The sequence below is a fragment of the Telmatherina bonti genome, assembly GCF_933228915.1.
Source record: "Telmatherina bonti genome assembly, chromosome: 19".
Lineage (NCBI taxonomy): Eukaryota > Metazoa > Chordata > Actinopteri > Atheriniformes > Telmatherinidae > Telmatherina > Telmatherina bonti.
The window spans coordinates 25,301,832-25,320,107 of record NC_136617.1 but is presented as its reverse complement, the minus strand read 5'-3'; the positions used below and the strand labels follow the sequence as shown (position 1 = coordinate 25,320,107).

At 35.8% G+C, this 18,276-nt stretch overlaps 1 protein-coding gene across 1 annotated transcript in view; it reads right to left on the bottom strand.

Moving 5' to 3' along the window:
- Positions 1 to 18,276, bottom strand: part of adgrb2 (adhesion G protein-coupled receptor B2) — a gene marked incomplete at both ends in the record, with an annotated part of 173,106 nt that overhangs the window by 113,554 nt on the left and 41,276 nt on the right. The window contains 2 exons of the mRNA XM_079258835.1: positions 8,886 to 9,074; positions 11,358 to 11,438. Of these exons, the coding sequence (XP_079114961.1) occupies positions 8,886 to 9,074; positions 11,358 to 11,438 (270 nt within the window). The remainder of the gene's footprint in view (positions 1 to 8,885; positions 9,075 to 11,357; positions 11,439 to 18,276) is intronic.

Sequence of the window (18,276 nt, the reverse complement as noted above, 5' to 3'; positions counted from 1 at the left end):
GAAATACAAAAGAAAACAAACACACAAACAAAACAACATCAATAAGACACAATATCCCTGCATTTAATCTTTATTTTAGTACACTACAAAGACAGACTGCATTTAAGTTTGGCAGTGTGAAAGTTGACCTGTTAGCCTGTAAATTAAAAGCTTTAAAGCAGCTTTTGGTCGAAGATGCAATAAAAGACAAAATCATTCAAGAAAAAATGGCTAAAATGATTTAAAACAGGAAAAAGCCATAGAAACTGAAAAATGTCCTCACATTTCCCGTTAAAGCTGCAGTCAAGCATTTGAGACGTTTACTGTTTTTGCCATCAAAACATCATTTAACCTTAAAAACGGGAGCTCAAGGGAGTTAAATTAAATATGCAATCAGTTTTTTTGCCCTACCAACTAAATTAAAAAAGCACAGCAGGCATCGGTGATCAGCTGTGTACATTCATAGTAGATATATTACCATCCAGGTTGAAGTCGTGGAGGGATCCGAAAAAGACAATGATGAGATCAAACTAAAGAAAAACAAAAACGCTGCTGATCAAGAAAAAGAGCATACAGCCAGTTCTCATCATGTCCTTTCAAAAATTAATTAATCAATTTATTTAAAAAATCCAGTTTAACATCTACAATATTGTTTCTGAGCTGGATTTCGAAAGAAAATTTATATGCAAGGTAAACATGAATAAACTGAATGCAGAAACACACAAGTCTTCAGACTACACATTCCCCAAAATTTAAAGAGAAGGAATGACTTTTAAATAAATCTTATCATATACATTTGAATGCATAGGTGTGTGTGTGTATGTGTGTGTGTGTGTGTGTGTGTGTGTGTGTGTGTGTGTGTGTGTGTGTGTGTTATGTAAAGATATCAGTTCCTAATTTTACATTTCTGCTATTGAAATGCACATGCTATAATAGGGGACATACATCATATTGATCTGTGAGATTAATTACCTGCAATTTCATCTGTCAGAAAACAGCATGGCTATAATCTTTAAAAAAAAAAAACACTGTATGAATGTCTGAGTGCATTGATAGAAGTGTGTGTGTGCTATCTTAATGAATCTGCCATGAGTTTATCGCTGCATCCTTGGATGCATCCTCGAGCTCCTGCTCGGGTGATTACTGAGAGTGTGGTGGTAAACCGTTTAACTTTGCACTGACCCACACAGATTGTTTTCATAATACACTAAGATTTAACCCCATCTTTTTAAATGTCACTGAATTTATCGTAAATGAGGAGTGGCTTCGCAGAACATGAGAACTGTAACAAGTCCACATGGCATGCTGTGGGGAAGGCAAGCTTAACACGTTACCACATGGTTTATGTGTTGGATCAGTTTCTGAATAATTTGAGACTATCACTCTTCACTATTTCTTCATGAACTCAGCACATTAAAGAAGAGAAGAAATGTGTTTGTTTTAGGTGAACTGCTTTTTGTCCAAACCACTAACACAATTGAGTGAAAAAATGAAAATGTATGATCGCCTGCATGTTTTGCTTATTCCTAGATAGTTGGTTTAATAACCTAAATTGATCATTTTAAACAGGAAGATGGTCGTCTCTTTCTGAAAAACAGGATTGAAAGGCAAAACTCATGCTGGCAAGACATGCTGTGCCCGTTTATGTAAAATTCAGTTTTCTAAACTTAAAGATTCATTCTTAAAGTTTTTCTTTTATTATTGCCACCATGTTTTTTTTGTTTTTTTTCCAATGGTTCCTGCCCATTAAATGAGTATCTTGCACTTGTTGTCAGTCCCAGTAACTGGACCATTATGAGACCTTGTATCACCTCCAAGAGGGTAAGTTAACTAGTATCACCTAGTCATAATAAATAAAGTGGAAAAAAAGTCCACATCTGGTTAAAACTAAAATATCTTCTTCAGCATACTTCAAGTAACTTTCAAGTTCAAGTTCTTCTTCAGACCATTACTAACCACCTAAAGGTCTACGTTTAATTTCCATGCAAGAGTTTCTGTTGTCTGTTTTTAGGTTTGGTTTAGCTACTTTCAGTGATTTTCAGATAGCAACGGATACTATAATGTAATATCTAGTTAGACATTAATTAACATGATCGATACATGAATTACACTTTCGCCACTGCTGGTTCATAAACAGGACCCTTGCCCTCATACTGGTTTCAACAGGCACTACTATGATCAGCCACTTGCCCCACAGTAGCTATCAGGTGGACCCATTATTTACAATGGAAACCCATTGGTTATATAGCAAACAGGCACTAAATCACCAGACACACAAGAGGGCTTACGAAGACTGTTGCTGAGTACATTTTCATGGAACAGATTCCTGTCTGATACATTAAGTAAACTTCAGGACTCTTCAACATATGAATTGAAAACGCTCTTCTGAAAAGATGTTCACAATCCTAACTTGTTTGTTTGTTTGTTTTATTAGCTTGATCCGTTCAAGTATTGTGATGATAAGGACACTTGTCTTAACAAGTACAGTAAGCATACTTTTGCTACATGAGCTAATGGAGCTTAAGACTCGTGCACACGTTCTACATTACTGATGTCTTTTCTCATATTTGTACACATATATTGTACTATGGGTTGCAAGGTCATCTTTTTATTTGTTCTGACTGATTTATTTTAAAAAGTGTTTTGTTTTGGGTTCTGTTCTTCTCTGTAATATCAAAAATAATATTGGGTAAATTCTGTATCGAGTTTGAAATTTTACTATTGTGACAATCCTAAAAGAATCTGAATTCCACTCAGTGCTGTCTCATCAGATTTCTGTGTCAAAACTTGCGTATTTTTAGCCATTAAATATATTTTGTTAGGAATAGGAAAAGGTTGTGCTTGGGGTCACAAGGCTATTACTTTCATAAAGACACGAGCAGCATTTTACAAGCATTTACATGTATGATTTGGCTTGCTTCTGTTATCCAAGAATCGAAATAGATGACATTGGACTAACCAATATGTGCAGAGGTAGAGAAGGTCACCTTCTTGCCATCTTTATGGGACAAGGTGCCCATTTAATCCATTTAGTGGGGTGACTGGATTTTAAGATGATGGAGTGTGGTTGTTTGAAGCATATATAATGTTGGTTTTAAGTTTTAAATTGCAATTTGAGCATCTTCATTCAACATCTAATTGACTGTGGCTTTGATCAGCATGTTTGTGTCTTTCTCTGCACATGGCTTCACATATTTGTTTACGACGTCCCATCAGAACAGAGAGACATGCAGTAAAGTATTAAAGAGATTAACAAATCAAGCAAGCATGTATATTCTACCACATTTTTACTTATTTAAAAAAAAAAAAAAAAAGTCAATCACAAGTTCATTAAAGACTTTTATGTCTCTTTGCTACCACCCCTACAATCCCAATCTACTTAAATTTGGTGTGATCACATTCAGGCACTCCCTTGAGTGCCCCTAAACCCCTCTAGAACCACGTCAGAGAACATCAGAGGAGTGGAGGGTGAAATGAAATAATAAATGTAACATAACACAGCAACCAATATCCCATCAAAGGAGCGGCTGAGGATATTAATATCGACATGGAATGGAAAATGAGGCGCTTAGACATACAAATCGGCTGGCACATTTGCATAAAGACAAGATTAGCATATGCACTGACAGGGAATGAAAATGTTCCTCTTGCTTTTTTTTTTTTCTTCATTTAGTTTTTCATGAGAGAACTGGTGGAATCAGTAAACACTCTCAGCTCACATATGAAACCCTGAAAAAGTGCAGAGATGCGTTTGGAAAACACAAACTAAATATATATATATATATATATATATATATATATATATATATATATATATATATATATATCTTACATAAGAGATTCGCTTGAAATAAAAAATAACTAGCGATGCCAAACCAGCATCAAAATAACATGCACACCAAAACACATTCACGTGTGCACAAACATGCATTTCACAAACATGTGTACAGTCTTTACTCTTCGATACACAACACCTAAAACATGCAAAAAAGAAAAAAAAAAAAAAAAAACACTTTTTAAGGGACTCGTGCGCAATTTGTATCACAGTACATCTTGACAGCACAGTCCAGATGAACATGTTTATTTCACTTTAGTTAATACCTTACTGTACATGCTCTTACATTAAATTTGATGGAGACATTTAGATTTATGTAAACACAGACCACCAAACACACACATACATGCTAGGAGGCAATAGGCTTAAAGTCACTTGTATTTCTGTTATCATGTGTTTATATGTACATGTATGTGAATGGTGAATCTGGAAAGCTATTCAAGCCCTGTCTCATCTAATGAGTGTTTAACAGCCTTTTGGAGGGACAACTAAATAATGCAGAGCTGCAGACTTGGTGGAATCTAATGTCTATACTCCATGTTGTGACACTGACATAACAACATTAGTAGTTGCCCTGGCTTGATGGGCACATCCCTCCATCATTCACTAGGATAGACTGCTGTTTATAGAGGACACCAATCCCATATCCCAGTGATCCCATCTCTTACCTGTCACTGGGTTCAGAAAGGTTAACTTAGAACCTTTCCTGTTAGCCTGAGAGAAAGGCCTTATTATCCTCCTGCCAGACAGGTGAGAGGCATTTCTGTTCTTGTTTTTGTTTCTTTTTCACATGCTTCAAAGACAGGGATACTGTCAGTTAGCCTGACACCACATTTACCTAGGCTGCCTTGATTGTAGCGTCACTGAGATTTATATTCTAAATTACATTGCCCTCTTTCTACAATGGATCGGTGATTACTGGGAATATATTTTGTAAAATGGCAACGTCTAACTGGATAGAGAACTTGCACAATAATGTGAAGCAAGCAGACATCTTATAAGTCCAGATTTACTGAGCTGAGCAATTAGCACCTGTCTGAAAATGGTTATTAATACCAGCAGCATCAGTACCTTTCATTTGCTTTCATAAATAAAGGTGATCCACACAAACAGACAAAGCGAACAACCAATCATTTCAATCCTGATAGAAGTGGAAGACGCACAGAAATAAAAACATCAGGATTGGTCATGAAGAACGCTGGCAGCTCTGGTTTTGTTAATGCCTCAGATCATTTTATGATAAATAAATCAATAAATCACATAACTAATGCCATAATACTCAGTCTCAGTGTATCTACATATATTGTTTTCATATTTTATTTTCCAAGTTTTTGACCACTTATGTAATTAAGAAAAAGCAAATAAAGCCTAATAAATAAAATTATGACAAACCATTTTTTTAAATCTAATCGATCACCACAGCAGGCAGTTTCAGACAGGTTTTTCTTCACCATAGAAGGACTAAGTTAAACATGTGTACAATGACTCTAGCTACACATTATGTCAAACCAATTAAGACAGCTCAAACAGACTAAAGACCTTCAAAATAAATTGGTTCATTGGGTTTTGCACTACTTCCTGCTAGTTAGAGATTCCATATAATCTTACATTTCTTCCTGTCCGGTGCAAAAATTCAGACATGCTTTGGTTGTGAATAGGGACACAATTAGCACTCACTTGCAAGTGCAAAGCCTAGAAAATCATTTCATTTTTTTAAATCCTTGTGTCTATGGGTTTTCAGCTCAGTCAAAGAAACCTCCATGAAAAGCAGAGACAAAAAATTTGCACCTTTCAGGTTCTAAATTAACAAAGTTGTAAATAAAAAAGAATGTTTTCTTTTATTCTTTTTTAGAGATAAAATAATGGGAAATCCGGTACACATCTTTATGCCAAAGGCTTTATCTTGTTACACACTGAACCTAAATGCCTCTGTCACACCTTAACATTGAGACCATTTCTGTCTGTGCTGCCTTGTTAAACGTCATCACTTAATCACATTATCACAACCACTGTTGTCATGATGTGTGTTTTGTATTTTTTGTTTTGGTTTCTTGTTTTGTATCTTTGGTTCTGGTTTTCTCTGTTTAGTTCTCTTGTTTCTTGTTTAGCCTTTGTGCCTGTTGATAAGATGCACGTGGATTTGTTTAGTTCATTCACCACACCGGTGTCTTGTTTGGTTTTCCTGCATTTATACCACTCTGTTTCTGTTCTCATTGCTCGTCCATTGAGTTTGCTTGTGTTTGTGTGTGCATGTGTTTAGTTCAATTTAGCCTCCTGTGTTCTCTAGCTTTCAGGTCAATATTAAAACTTCTTGACTTTGAATCTCTGGCTCCCGGCTTCGCATTTGGGTCCTTACCACCTGCACCACCGATTGTGACAACTGCGGGAAAGACGTTCTGTTTGTTCAGCTTTCCTAATATCCTTTTGACCTCTTCCTCTTAATTCATGAAGGACTAAAAACACAGTAAGTACATTTAACACAATGCAAAATTTCCAAAGGGATCAAACTAAAAAATGACAGACAGCGTCCATTTATAATCTAAGATGCAAAGGACTTGTAAAAATATTGGAGAAAGGAAAATCCTGCAAGGACAATGGATTTGACTGCATCTATGCAGGTCAGCACCATACTGGATTTAACCTCCATTGCAATCAGGCCAATCAAACAAGTGGCAGACAGAAAGCTCTTGAACGTATCATCTAGTAAAGGCCTGAACTGGCAATCAAAGTATAGCAGATCTGGCATTATGCAGAATTAGTCCCGTCAATGACCTGCTTATGTTGTTTTTGTGGGCGCACTGAAGTATAAAAAAAAAATAAAAAAAGAGGCAGAAGGCAGATAAGGTTACCTGCACTTGGCTTGATTGGCAGAGCACATATGTACATAAAAATTGTACACGACTGGTTGAATATAATTTGGATAGTTCACTGCATCTGATTGCAACTGACTGATTACACTAAAGCACCAAAAAAACTGAAAAAAAGTTGCATCTTTTTAGGAGTGTTAATTTAACCCTTGCAAACCTACCATAGAACAGCTCTGCCAGAACATTTATTTTTTTTCTTTATTTATTTTTGCATATTATTGAGCCATTTTTAACGTATTTTATGTTGACAGACATTTACACAAACCTTATGTGCTGTTGATTTTTTGTATGAATGAAGTCAATGATAGCAAAAAAATAAATAATTAAATAAATGCTTAAAAAGTGCAGTTAAAAACACACACACACACACACACAAAATTAAAAAAAAAAATAAATCAAGTTGATTTTTCACATAACTTTCTAATTAGAGAGGTGCCAAAGCTTAATCTCTCAACATTTTAAAGGTGAAAAAGTGTATTTATTTGGAGTTTGTTTATAAATTAAGCGGCACATTCATTTTAATAAACGGTGATGAAAAACAAAGATAATGTGCACAATTTGCAAAAGAACCACATGTAAATGCAAATCATTTGCAGAGGTCCAACCTAAAATGCAAGCAACTTATGGGGTTGCACAAGTGTGATAAATAATAAAAAAATGTTAAAAATTTTGACTGTGTTGAAACTTCAGAACAGATTATCTTAAACTTTAAATAGTATTGATGAAAAATGTCTTAAGTAAAAATACACACATGATAAGGTATATGTATGTACAGAAATACAAAGGTGCAGAAGTGTGTGAAGAAAGAGTCTGTAGTAAGTGTCAGGTGTGTGTGTGTGTGTGTGTAGTCTGTGTGTTATTGTAGCAGAACAACAGATGAAAAGTGAATCAGAGTACCAAGATGACCTGAAACTAAAATCCGTTTTTAAACCACCAGGTAAGATGATGTGTGCTGGTCATGCTGGCGTTTGCAGGCAAAAGAACAATGCAATAAACCATGCTGACAATATGATGATGTATGTCCCAACTAGAAGGAGCTATAAACACCAGATCAGATTGATAAAGAACCCTCGGTTTGGAATTTAATGCTATTTTGCTTTTTATAGACTTTTTGAAGACGTACGTAAAGGAAACAAGAGCTCTGGGACACGATGAATGTGTGATATGTAGGTGTAATTCCTCTGGATTCATATGCAAAAAGAAATATTGCTGAATCTTATGTGGTTGCAGCATCTAAAAGGCCTTAAAGGGATAACTTGTCACCAGAAATGAATGCATATTTTAACATTTATCTCTTTATTATTCTCTAACACATCAATTCCACAACCTGTGGCTTTTTTTTTAACTTTAAAGGCAGAGTATGTAAGATTTCAAGGTGATTCTTTCCACCGCCAGGTGGCAAACACCAGTTCGTGAGCAAAACCACAAAACTGCTACCTCCACAAACGACCACAGGTTGGCAGTAATGAGCAAAACTCACCCCTCACCCCTCCTCCAATGAGGGCAAGAATCGCTTGTGAGCTGTAGCTCAGAGCCGCTCTGCAATAAATGGGCTTATACTCACCCTACTGGTGGACAAAATGTACTTTTTTTTTTTACTGGTCAGAAAACATTAAAGAAGGGTCTTTGTCATTAATTAAACTTGTAATTTAATAACACATCAAATATGGACAGACTGGAACCTACATGTTTAAAAAAAACTATCTATTTATTTTTTTTAGTTAATTTATTTTGACAATATTGAAAATCTCACATACTCTACCTTTAAGTAATCAGAATGAGACATATATACAACAAATGGGAAATGAGAGAAAATGCTCCGAGTGAAGGAGCTGATGAGAGCTAAATATAGAGATCACGAAGAGTGAACTTCAGAGCTGTGGCAGGTCTAATAGACTTCCTGACATCAAACTCAGGTGTCAGGCTTTATCTTTCTCATTTGGACAGCAGAGTGAGCTGAAAAGGCTTTTTGCTACACCGTATTTAAATTATATATTGGGTGTGTGCACTCATCTACTCCCTTATAAAATGATGGGCATATTCAATAATAACCATTTTCTTAAGTTTATGCTATATGCTGTCAGGTTAGGTCTCAACCTCACCATCTTAAAAACGCAGTTCGAAAGACGAATAAGCAACCAGGAAGTTCCACTGACTGTGATGCAATGATCAAAAGCAGCAATTTGGCAATTTTTCCAGCGTACCTGAGCTTATGATTCCGGGTTCCCCTGGACAGGAGGCGGTGTTGTTGCACATGCGTGTTTCCCGCAGGGCACCACTGCACAGTGTCCCATAGGGAGAAGAAACGCATGATCGGGTCCTCACTTGCCAGCCTTGTCCGCATGTGAGAGAACACACACTCCACTGTGACCACTCCTCTGCTGCAGGGTCACCTAAGGAAGAATGGACAAGGTGAGATCAAGAATAGCTCTTGGGATATATAATGATCCAAGGGGTTGGTGTATGAAGCCAATCTTCCCTATGTTTTGTTCAGTTAATTATAAACTATTAGTTTGTGTAATTTCTGAAGTTATAGAATTACATCACGAAATGAAACCATAATGTGTCTAAATGTTGCATTTTTTTTCCTCAAGACAGGCTTTAACCAAAGGAAATGGGAGCAAGGCCAATATAAATGATTTTGAATGAGTTCATTAACTGTTTACTATCTCATAACCAATAAAAATATACATCTGTAGTCTTCATCTTCCTGCAGTCATGGATATTCCTATCCACAGCTGCAACATTTCACTCATGAGATTCAAGCACCATTGTCTTTACTTGGGTCTGAAGACAAAGTCAGCACAAATGGGATCACAGTTTTACTATGCCCAACTTAGCTGTACTGGACTCTACCAGTAGTTTAGATGGTATCATTTAATTGCAGTTTTAATATCTAGCTACACGCCATTAAATTGTTCTCTTGTTTAACTGCAGTGGTAAACAGCTGGTCAAACTCAGCTACATCCTGCTCCAGTATGTTGTAGAAGTCATGGAGCTTTTGAAACAAAAAGCTGTAAAAGCACCAGCTTGGTGTATGAACATGAAGACATGTGAGTCAGATCATAAAGAACACGTATGTTGCTATGTGCAATTGCTAATATGCTAAGCTACCAACAGAGAGGATGCCAAAAACCAAACATCCAGTCAATTGAGGATTGATCTTAAACCATACATTCATGATCAAATGATCATGCACTTATATAATACATATATTTATACCATAGTGACTTCTAATGCCAGCTGGTGTGCATTATTTATTTATTTTTTTATATGTGTAAACGTAGTTTGGTAACTTGGCAAGTTAAATCACTGTTATATCACTATGTTGCAGACGTCAACCTAGTAATCAACTGGTTCAGATCAGCCGGCTTTTGTTAGGTGAATGTGAAAATACATGCTGTAGCTTCACAATGGTTGTTTAGTATTAAAAGTACATAGAGGCCAACATAAAATAGTTCCCATACATATACAGTATATTCAGCAACTTTTGTAAAATGTTTATAAATGATTAGTACTGTATTGGCCAATGGTATAAGTAAATTATACAAAGACACACACATACATACATACACACACACACACACACACACACACACACATATATAATATTTGTGTGTGTCTATGTGTATGTATTAAGTTAAGCACACTAATAATGCTTAATGTTTTGTATGTAAAACCATAGAGCTATGGGAATTAAATGATCTATGGTGATCATGAATATATTTAAGCCTCTTAAAACAAATACTGGATCTTGACTGAACATAAAAGATGTGCAAGGAAACGTGTTTGATTGTGATGTTTGAAATATCAATGGAATTATAGGAACACTTTGGGTATTACAGAGCCTGTCTCATGTATGTAAGCACCCATACAGAGGTTGTTTCGGAGCTCTCCTGGCAGCTGCACGGAGCGTCCCATTGTTCCCTCTCAGTTACGCCCTTGAAAACTACACGTCAAGTCTTTCCAATTCTGTCTTTCTAAATTGTTTATGAGCTCCATGTCCTTTGATTGAGGCGTCATCACATGGTACAGAAGAAAATCAAATTAATTGCATGTCTGTTAATCGCATTACATCTTCATTAACATGCCGTGAGTCAGGGTTTAAGCTCATCACACATGCCTAGAGGAATGGAAGAATAGGGCGAAGCAAGCAAAGAGGGGTAGCAGAGGAGAAGGACAAGACAGAGCCAGGGGTTTCCCTCCCGGTCGGGCCTTCCTCCTCCACACTGTGGTAGTAGTGAACATGGAAACATATGTGTATTCATATGAGTGTTGGCAGTACTTTGTGTTTGACCCATTTAGGTTTCGCTGAAACAGACTCTGTGTATCTTTCTGGATGTAAATGTAATTTCTCTTCATGACTACATGTGAAATTCATAATGTGTTTAATATATCATATTATGAATTATTCAAACAGCTTTTTTTAAAATCCTATTAATAATGAAAGATTTCAAAGTCACAAACACTATTTCACACATCCTCACATATTCCGGCATGTGACTCCTGAACAACTGCAGCTATGCTGTGTTTTTTTTTTTTTTTTTACAAGGCTTCACAAAGTTCAATTATTCATGAGGAATTCGCTATTTTCAGGTACATTCACAGCCTGTGGAGGTCAAGCTGTTCTCATTTGTTCCGGTAAGTGAACTCTGCATCACACTCCTAACACTCACCTGTTTGTGCCTGAAACACACCTGGCTGGTCAGCTGATCGTGGTCTTTGGGTCTTCACCTTGAGATCATCATCGTACGGGTCTGAAACATGCAAGAGGGAGAAGTTTTTACCCAGTGATTCATGCTTTTGTTTTATAATGCAGCCTAAAATTGCATAAGGGGGTTTTGTGAGATTGGACCTTGTTTTTCTTTTTTTCTTTTAACCAGAGCATTGTCATGGCATGCAGAAAAATAGTTACCAGCAAATATTTCTTCATTAGCATTCTACATAAACATTTACCACTTTCAGGGAGTTTTTAAAAAAAGAAAAAGGCCAATTTCAGTACATCCAAATCACGACTTGGCAAAATGAAAATACAAACGCCTACATTGCCTTGGCTTGCTCCTTTGTTGCAGAGTATTTAAAGAGCACACCGATACAGTCGAGCACACAACATGCAGGAACAAACGAGAAAATGTCAAATCTGTGTAATCTCCGAAAATCAGAAGTGTCATTCGTCTTGACAAGCTCATTAGCTGGAGCGAGAACATTAAAATGAACATAGTGGGCAGTTTTCTGGGGGAATCGTGATTCAGTTCAGAAATCTGCTTTTAAAACATTGTACAAATTCTGACTGTAAAAGAAACATGATGAAAAGCTTAGCCTTGGTGTACTCAAAAGAAATAAGTGATGAGCAGCTGCGGAGAGAACAAACTAACAAACGCTTGGAAAGAGTAAAACGATAGCTTTATCTTGGTTGGTGCAAACATATGGAGGCATGAGATCGGATTGATCTGCTCGGCACAAATTGATTCGTGGACTTAGTTTCCCCAACTGAAGATGCAATCAGCTCGCACAGCGGGGGAAACAATCTTGGATTTAGCAGATATTTTTCACTTTGGTACTTCTTGCCTGTCGGATCCTTTGCAGAAGTTGCACATGTGAAAGGAAACAGGGACATACAGCTTGTTTAGGATACATTATCTACTAAGAATGCTATTGTGTGTTAATGAGAACCAAGTGTGTGAATGATCATTTTTCTTAGATTAACTTCCATGTAGGAGTTGCCCTAAGAAAGAACACACACAACATATTCAGACATGGATGCCAAGTCGGTACATTGCCAAAAGTTTCCATTGTAAACCAGTCCTTTCCTACAACCTTTTACAATATGATTCCTTTGTCAGGAGAATAAAAGATGTTTTTTTTAATTTATTTTTTTTATTAATAATCTCTCTCTCTCTCCTTCACTCTCTTTAATTCCCTTATTTTTCTTTTTTTGCTCTCAGCAAGACCACCAGGCCAAAGTATGTTGTTTTACCACAGGAACAATAAACTAATTGTTGTTTGTGTACTGCCCACAGCTGGCTGCACCTCTGGGTAAATAAAAGAACCAGTGTGTGTGTGTGTGTGTGGGCTGCTTGTCTCACTCTGTTTTGGAACAACCTGAATTAAAATGATAAACCATGGATCTAAAAAGTAATTTGCAAGACAGTGAACAGATTTCAGTTTGTTCATAATTGCCTCATTTTCCTAAAAATTGCAGGATATTATTGCATCAGATGTGACATTCTAGTGTGAAGTAGAGGTACGCATGCCGGCAGCCATGGGAACAAATGTCCATTACAAAAACAAGGTTTCATTTATTATTTCCCCTTTAGGGATTAGTAAAGCAGTTTTTATTTGATTTTCATTTCATTTATCCACAACTACAGCCCCTTAATTTCTAAATACATGAGTTTCTTTTAATAGTGTCATTCTAACAATGCATACTAAATACTTCCTCAACCATCACTCGACTGGGATCAAGGTTTTACTTTATGTCTACTTTTGAATTAGAATTTTAAGATTTTTTCCTGTACCAAATACATTCCCATCATAGGTCAAACATAAAAAAATCACCAGTTTCCATTACCACAAATTATATAACTGGGGTGATGTTAATGGTCCTCATCATGTTTTATTCATTTAATCCTTCTATTTATAAACTTAACTAAGGGTATCAGATCTGTAGAAGTAAGGGGGACACAAAGTTAAGTGTGTGACACAACACATGAGATCAGTACTTTGTTATACAGACAGGCTAAGATGAGGAATCAAATTCCTTCATCCATGAGTTTCGGGATGAGTGCTCAGCTGATGGAGCTAATGCTGATGAATGAAATCAGTGTTTGGAGTTAAAAGGAGCAGCATATACTGTAGTTTGATTAACTTACTAAAACTTAGATAACACCAGCATAGCAGAAGCTGACAAAAGGTCATCACCAGACTCAGAAATATGGTAATGCAACATGGAGGAGGGTGAGCATGTAGACCAGTGTCATTTACAAATTTAAAGATGTTTTTTCAAGCTACTGTGATAGACTGGCATCCTATCCATGGTGTACCCTGCCTCTCGCCCAGTGATTGCTGGTTTAGGCTCCAGCTGTGCTGCAGCCTTTAACTGGACTGAGCAGTTAGGATAATTAATGAATGAATGTTTTACGCTAATGAAAACAGACAAATTGTCATGATTCTGTGCAAAACAGATAATTGTTGCAGAAATGGAATATAATTTTTCTTTTAGAATTGCTTAAGTACTATGAAATGTAAACTAAATCATACAATTTAACCCTAGTCAGACTCTTTAAGCAACAACAAGCTGAGACTTTAAAACTTTATTTCAGATTCCCTTCAGCGGCACCCAATGCTGATTCAGCAAAAAAAAAAAAAAAAACACTAGGACACTATCAGAGTAAGTGAAGAAGAGAAAGAGACAAAGCTAGAGGTAAAACAAAAGTCATCATCAGACAGGCTTTCTTTAACTGCAAGTAGCTCCGAGAAGACTTAGGATTCAAGATAAAACTGCAAAAATTACCCAAAGTTCATTAGATGGAAACCACTGAATGAATTAAGCTATTTCAGGACTTCAAGTTAGCTCAGTTTTGGCTTCGTATCTAAAATTGAACGAATGAATGCAATGAAAAACACTCATCAACAATTTATTGCTGGGTAATGATACAGAATAAATTCGGAATGAATCAGACTGTATTTACTTATACTTAAATTTGATTTTCCTTTTTCCCTCAAAGTGCCCTGAGATTATTTCAGCTGCAAATTGGAGATGGAATAATAAACTGAATTAAGCTAAATGGAAATGGTTCGTCAGTTGTGCTTCGCTTGCTGCTCCTTTATTTGTCTGATATCTTATGGTTGTTTGTTAGACATTAGAGTCTATTACTGTGGCAACTTGTTGCACGCTGGTAAAACCAAATGAAAAACTTGCAAATGGGAAAAATAGGTTTTTATGTATCAGAAAATGTTTTTGCTTTGACTTAGATAATATATTTAAAAAAAAAAAAATATATATATATATATATATATATATATAGAAAAAAAATCTTGTTCATTTTCTGGTTGTTTTAATCTTGGAGTTACTGAATCATTCTCTTGCAGAACCTGACACAAATGAAGTCTTTCTGCAGGGTATGCTCTGTGCTCCCCAGAGATGGAGTTCAGTGAAGCAGTACAGGCGAGTAATGTCTCACATAAAATGACCAGAGAGAACTATTTTTCCATCTCATTGTTTCTCGTTCTCCTTTTCGATCAGTCTCTGTTTGGACGATTCTTTCTCCAGCACAGAAGTGGATTTAGATAGACACACACCAGCGTGGAGTCCAGCGCAACTGAAAACGGAGATCAATATTGATAAACCCCTTCGAGCACTGACCTTTACAAACCCCACTATACTGTTTAATGTTCTGGACTGCACTTTAATGGACACATCGTCACACACTTCATCAAATCATTCTGCCCCCTTTATGTCTACGTTTTAACCAACACATTTAGCTGTCCGTTGCATCTACAAGGCAGTTTACCCTCAAAGGAAAATATAATAAACTGTTACTGTGTTACTGTATTTTTGGTGCAGTGATACTTCAGTATCACATAGAGAAGTGAAAAGACATTTTCGTGGAACTAAACTTAGGTCCAACCTCAATGAAAGCTGGAAAGCTGATATGTAGCTAATATGGAACATTTAGAAAATCCCATCAGGGGCCCATTTATGAGGTCAAAATATTCACATAGGTCCGAAAAGTTGACCAGTCATTACTCAGTTAAAGAAAATATGGGAAATACATTTATTGTCTATCACTGTGGATAGACAAAATGTTGTTACATATAGTAATATTGGGCTTGTTTCTGTGATCATGTTATATGTTAAAATGACTCAAGTCTGTCTCATGTACTTTGACTGTACCAGTGTATAAGGTCTTCATCATTATACACGTTTATGTTTGATAGTTGGCGTACGGTGATGCATGTTTTGTTTCCTAGTTTAGAACAGATATTGTCTGCTGTTTATGTGAAAGTAACATTATGATGTTGATTTCAGTTTAAAGACGATGTTAATGTTTTGATAGCTTTGGCCACGTTTGGTAGTCAACGTGTCAAATGTGGAATTTGTTGTTGGAAACCATTTTGAAAAGACAGGAATTTCCATCCCAGGGTAGTTTAAGCTAATCAAATATGAAGAGCGGTACCAAAGCCATGAGCAAGAAAAATTCTGTGAAAACACATTTTTTTCTCATTAAAAGTCATCAATATTGTTTCCTGCTTTTCTTTTATCACAGGAACGAAAAGGCATTTTCAATTCCTGTACAATAAATAAATAAATAACATCGACATTGACCTTTGACCTTGGAAGTTGCTGCTGTTGTTTGTCAAGACAGACATCTTTACAGAACAGATTTTATATGGATTGGCTATAAATTCACAGCTTAAAGCCTTACATGAAGAATTCTCTCATGGTCATGATCTGACAAATCATGAAATAATCCACTTGCACCTCAGACTATCTAAAAGCTCATGTTTTAGCTGTTCCAAGGTGCATCTAACACTGGTATATTGACTCAACATTGCACATGGCACAATTAAATGATTTCACACTTGAGGAGAATGAGTTGATGAATTGATAGAATTCAGTGAAAAGCATTTCTTTCAACTAAAACATGCTGGTAGAAATGTCTTCAGGTGCAATATATTGTGTGCTTTATTTGAGTTCATTCTTTCCAGATGACAATGATGATTCTTAAATTTATTTAGCTTTAATTTTGATAAACATTTTTAAGCCTTAGAAATTAAAGCTTGGAAATTAAAAACCATGAATTTATATTTTGGTCTTAGTTTCTCAATCAATCAATCACAATGCATAAATCAGAAGATGCAGAGAGACCAAAGTTGAGTTGAATAAATGGCCAGTTTAAACAACTTCATCAGTCTATATGAACATTTTAAGTTGTACATTACAAAGCTGGAATTTATGGAGAAATATCCATAAAGAATGTGGACTTAGACAAAAATGCTTACAGAGAAGTTCAGCAAAAGATCTCTGGAAACTTCTTAAACATATGGATGAAGATTTTTTTTAGCCCAATGAGACCTTGCCATAAATCAATATACCACCTTATAGCACAAACACAATACCTCTCACTATCCCAAGAACCCCATCCTCACAGTGAAGTATGGTGGTGGTAGTGTCATGATGTGGGGATAATTTCCACCGGCAGGGACTGGGAAAATGGTGAGAATTATGAAAGTGATATAATTGTGTTAAATACAAATGATTTGTTGAGGAAAACATGTTGAGTTTTCCAGACATTTTCAACGAGGACAGGGGTCAAACTTCTAGCAAGACAACAAACCTAAGCCTGTTGCTGAATTACTTTGATACTTTGAGGGGAAAATTTTTAATGTGTTCAAAAGGCCCAGTCAAAACCAGTGCCTCAACCCAGCTGTGAATCGGGGACAACCTAAAAGATTGCTGCATATGAAAAACCATTTCAACTTGAATAAACTGGAGTAATTTCTTTTTTTTTTTAGATGAATTTCTAAAGAGCTTTTAAAACAACATAACAGCTGATTAAAGTGCTGTACTATAAATGTAGAAAAAAAGACACTGTACAAATGACAAACAAGGACTAAAGACAAACAAAAAACAAAAAAAACAAAACAGCTAATATCAGCGAACATCCAAGTCTTGCCATAAAAGCTGCAACAGCTGCATTAGAAAAGAATAGAATACATATGTACAAACTACGTCTTGCTTTTAAATTTCTTATTTTGTGTGTGTATGTGTTTCTTTTTTATCCCTATTTATTTATGTGTTATTTGTTATTTTTTTAAGTTTATTTGTCACATATAATAATAAATAAGTAAATATGTACTAATAAATAATGCTCTAATAAACTTCTCTAATGTGTGCTTTTTAAAATTATGTTGGCATAATCATTAAAGTTATAATGTGTATATTGCATTATGAGTTCTCAGCAAATTCATTTATGGTTTGAATACAGTGATAATAGATAATGCATTTAAAGAAAAAAAAAAAACAAAAAAACAAAACTATATCCCATATATTACTTTTTATTGAATAAACATGAGTAAAAAAGAAATAAAAAGCAAGTTAACAAAATATAATTGAAAATAAAATTGAAGTGTAGCAACATCATGCAGGTGGTCTTACACCTGGTCCATTCTTTCATTTGTGAGAAGAACAAAACATTCAAAGTCTTGCAGCTAGCTGGTTATCTCAGGTGAACCACTCAAGTTGCTCTAAAATGAATGCAATGGTTCTAAACAATTCTTGCCACCTTTTTTTGGACATCATAATTATTCAAAACAGTTAATTTTATGAAATGGTATGCAGACACACACTTCCCAATGATGTCACTCTGTGTGCAGAAGTTCCTGTCAGTTCCTTCAACTAAATGCAGAGAGTAAACAACCTTCAACAAGCGTACACAAATATAAGCTCTTGCAGAAAGCATCAAACGGTATGGGCAAACCAGCATGCTGAAGCATACCTAGACGTGGCACACACACTCTGAGACACACATGCATCAACAACAATAGGAAATAAATACAGCTAATAAATAAACCTCATGCAGCAAAGCAGTT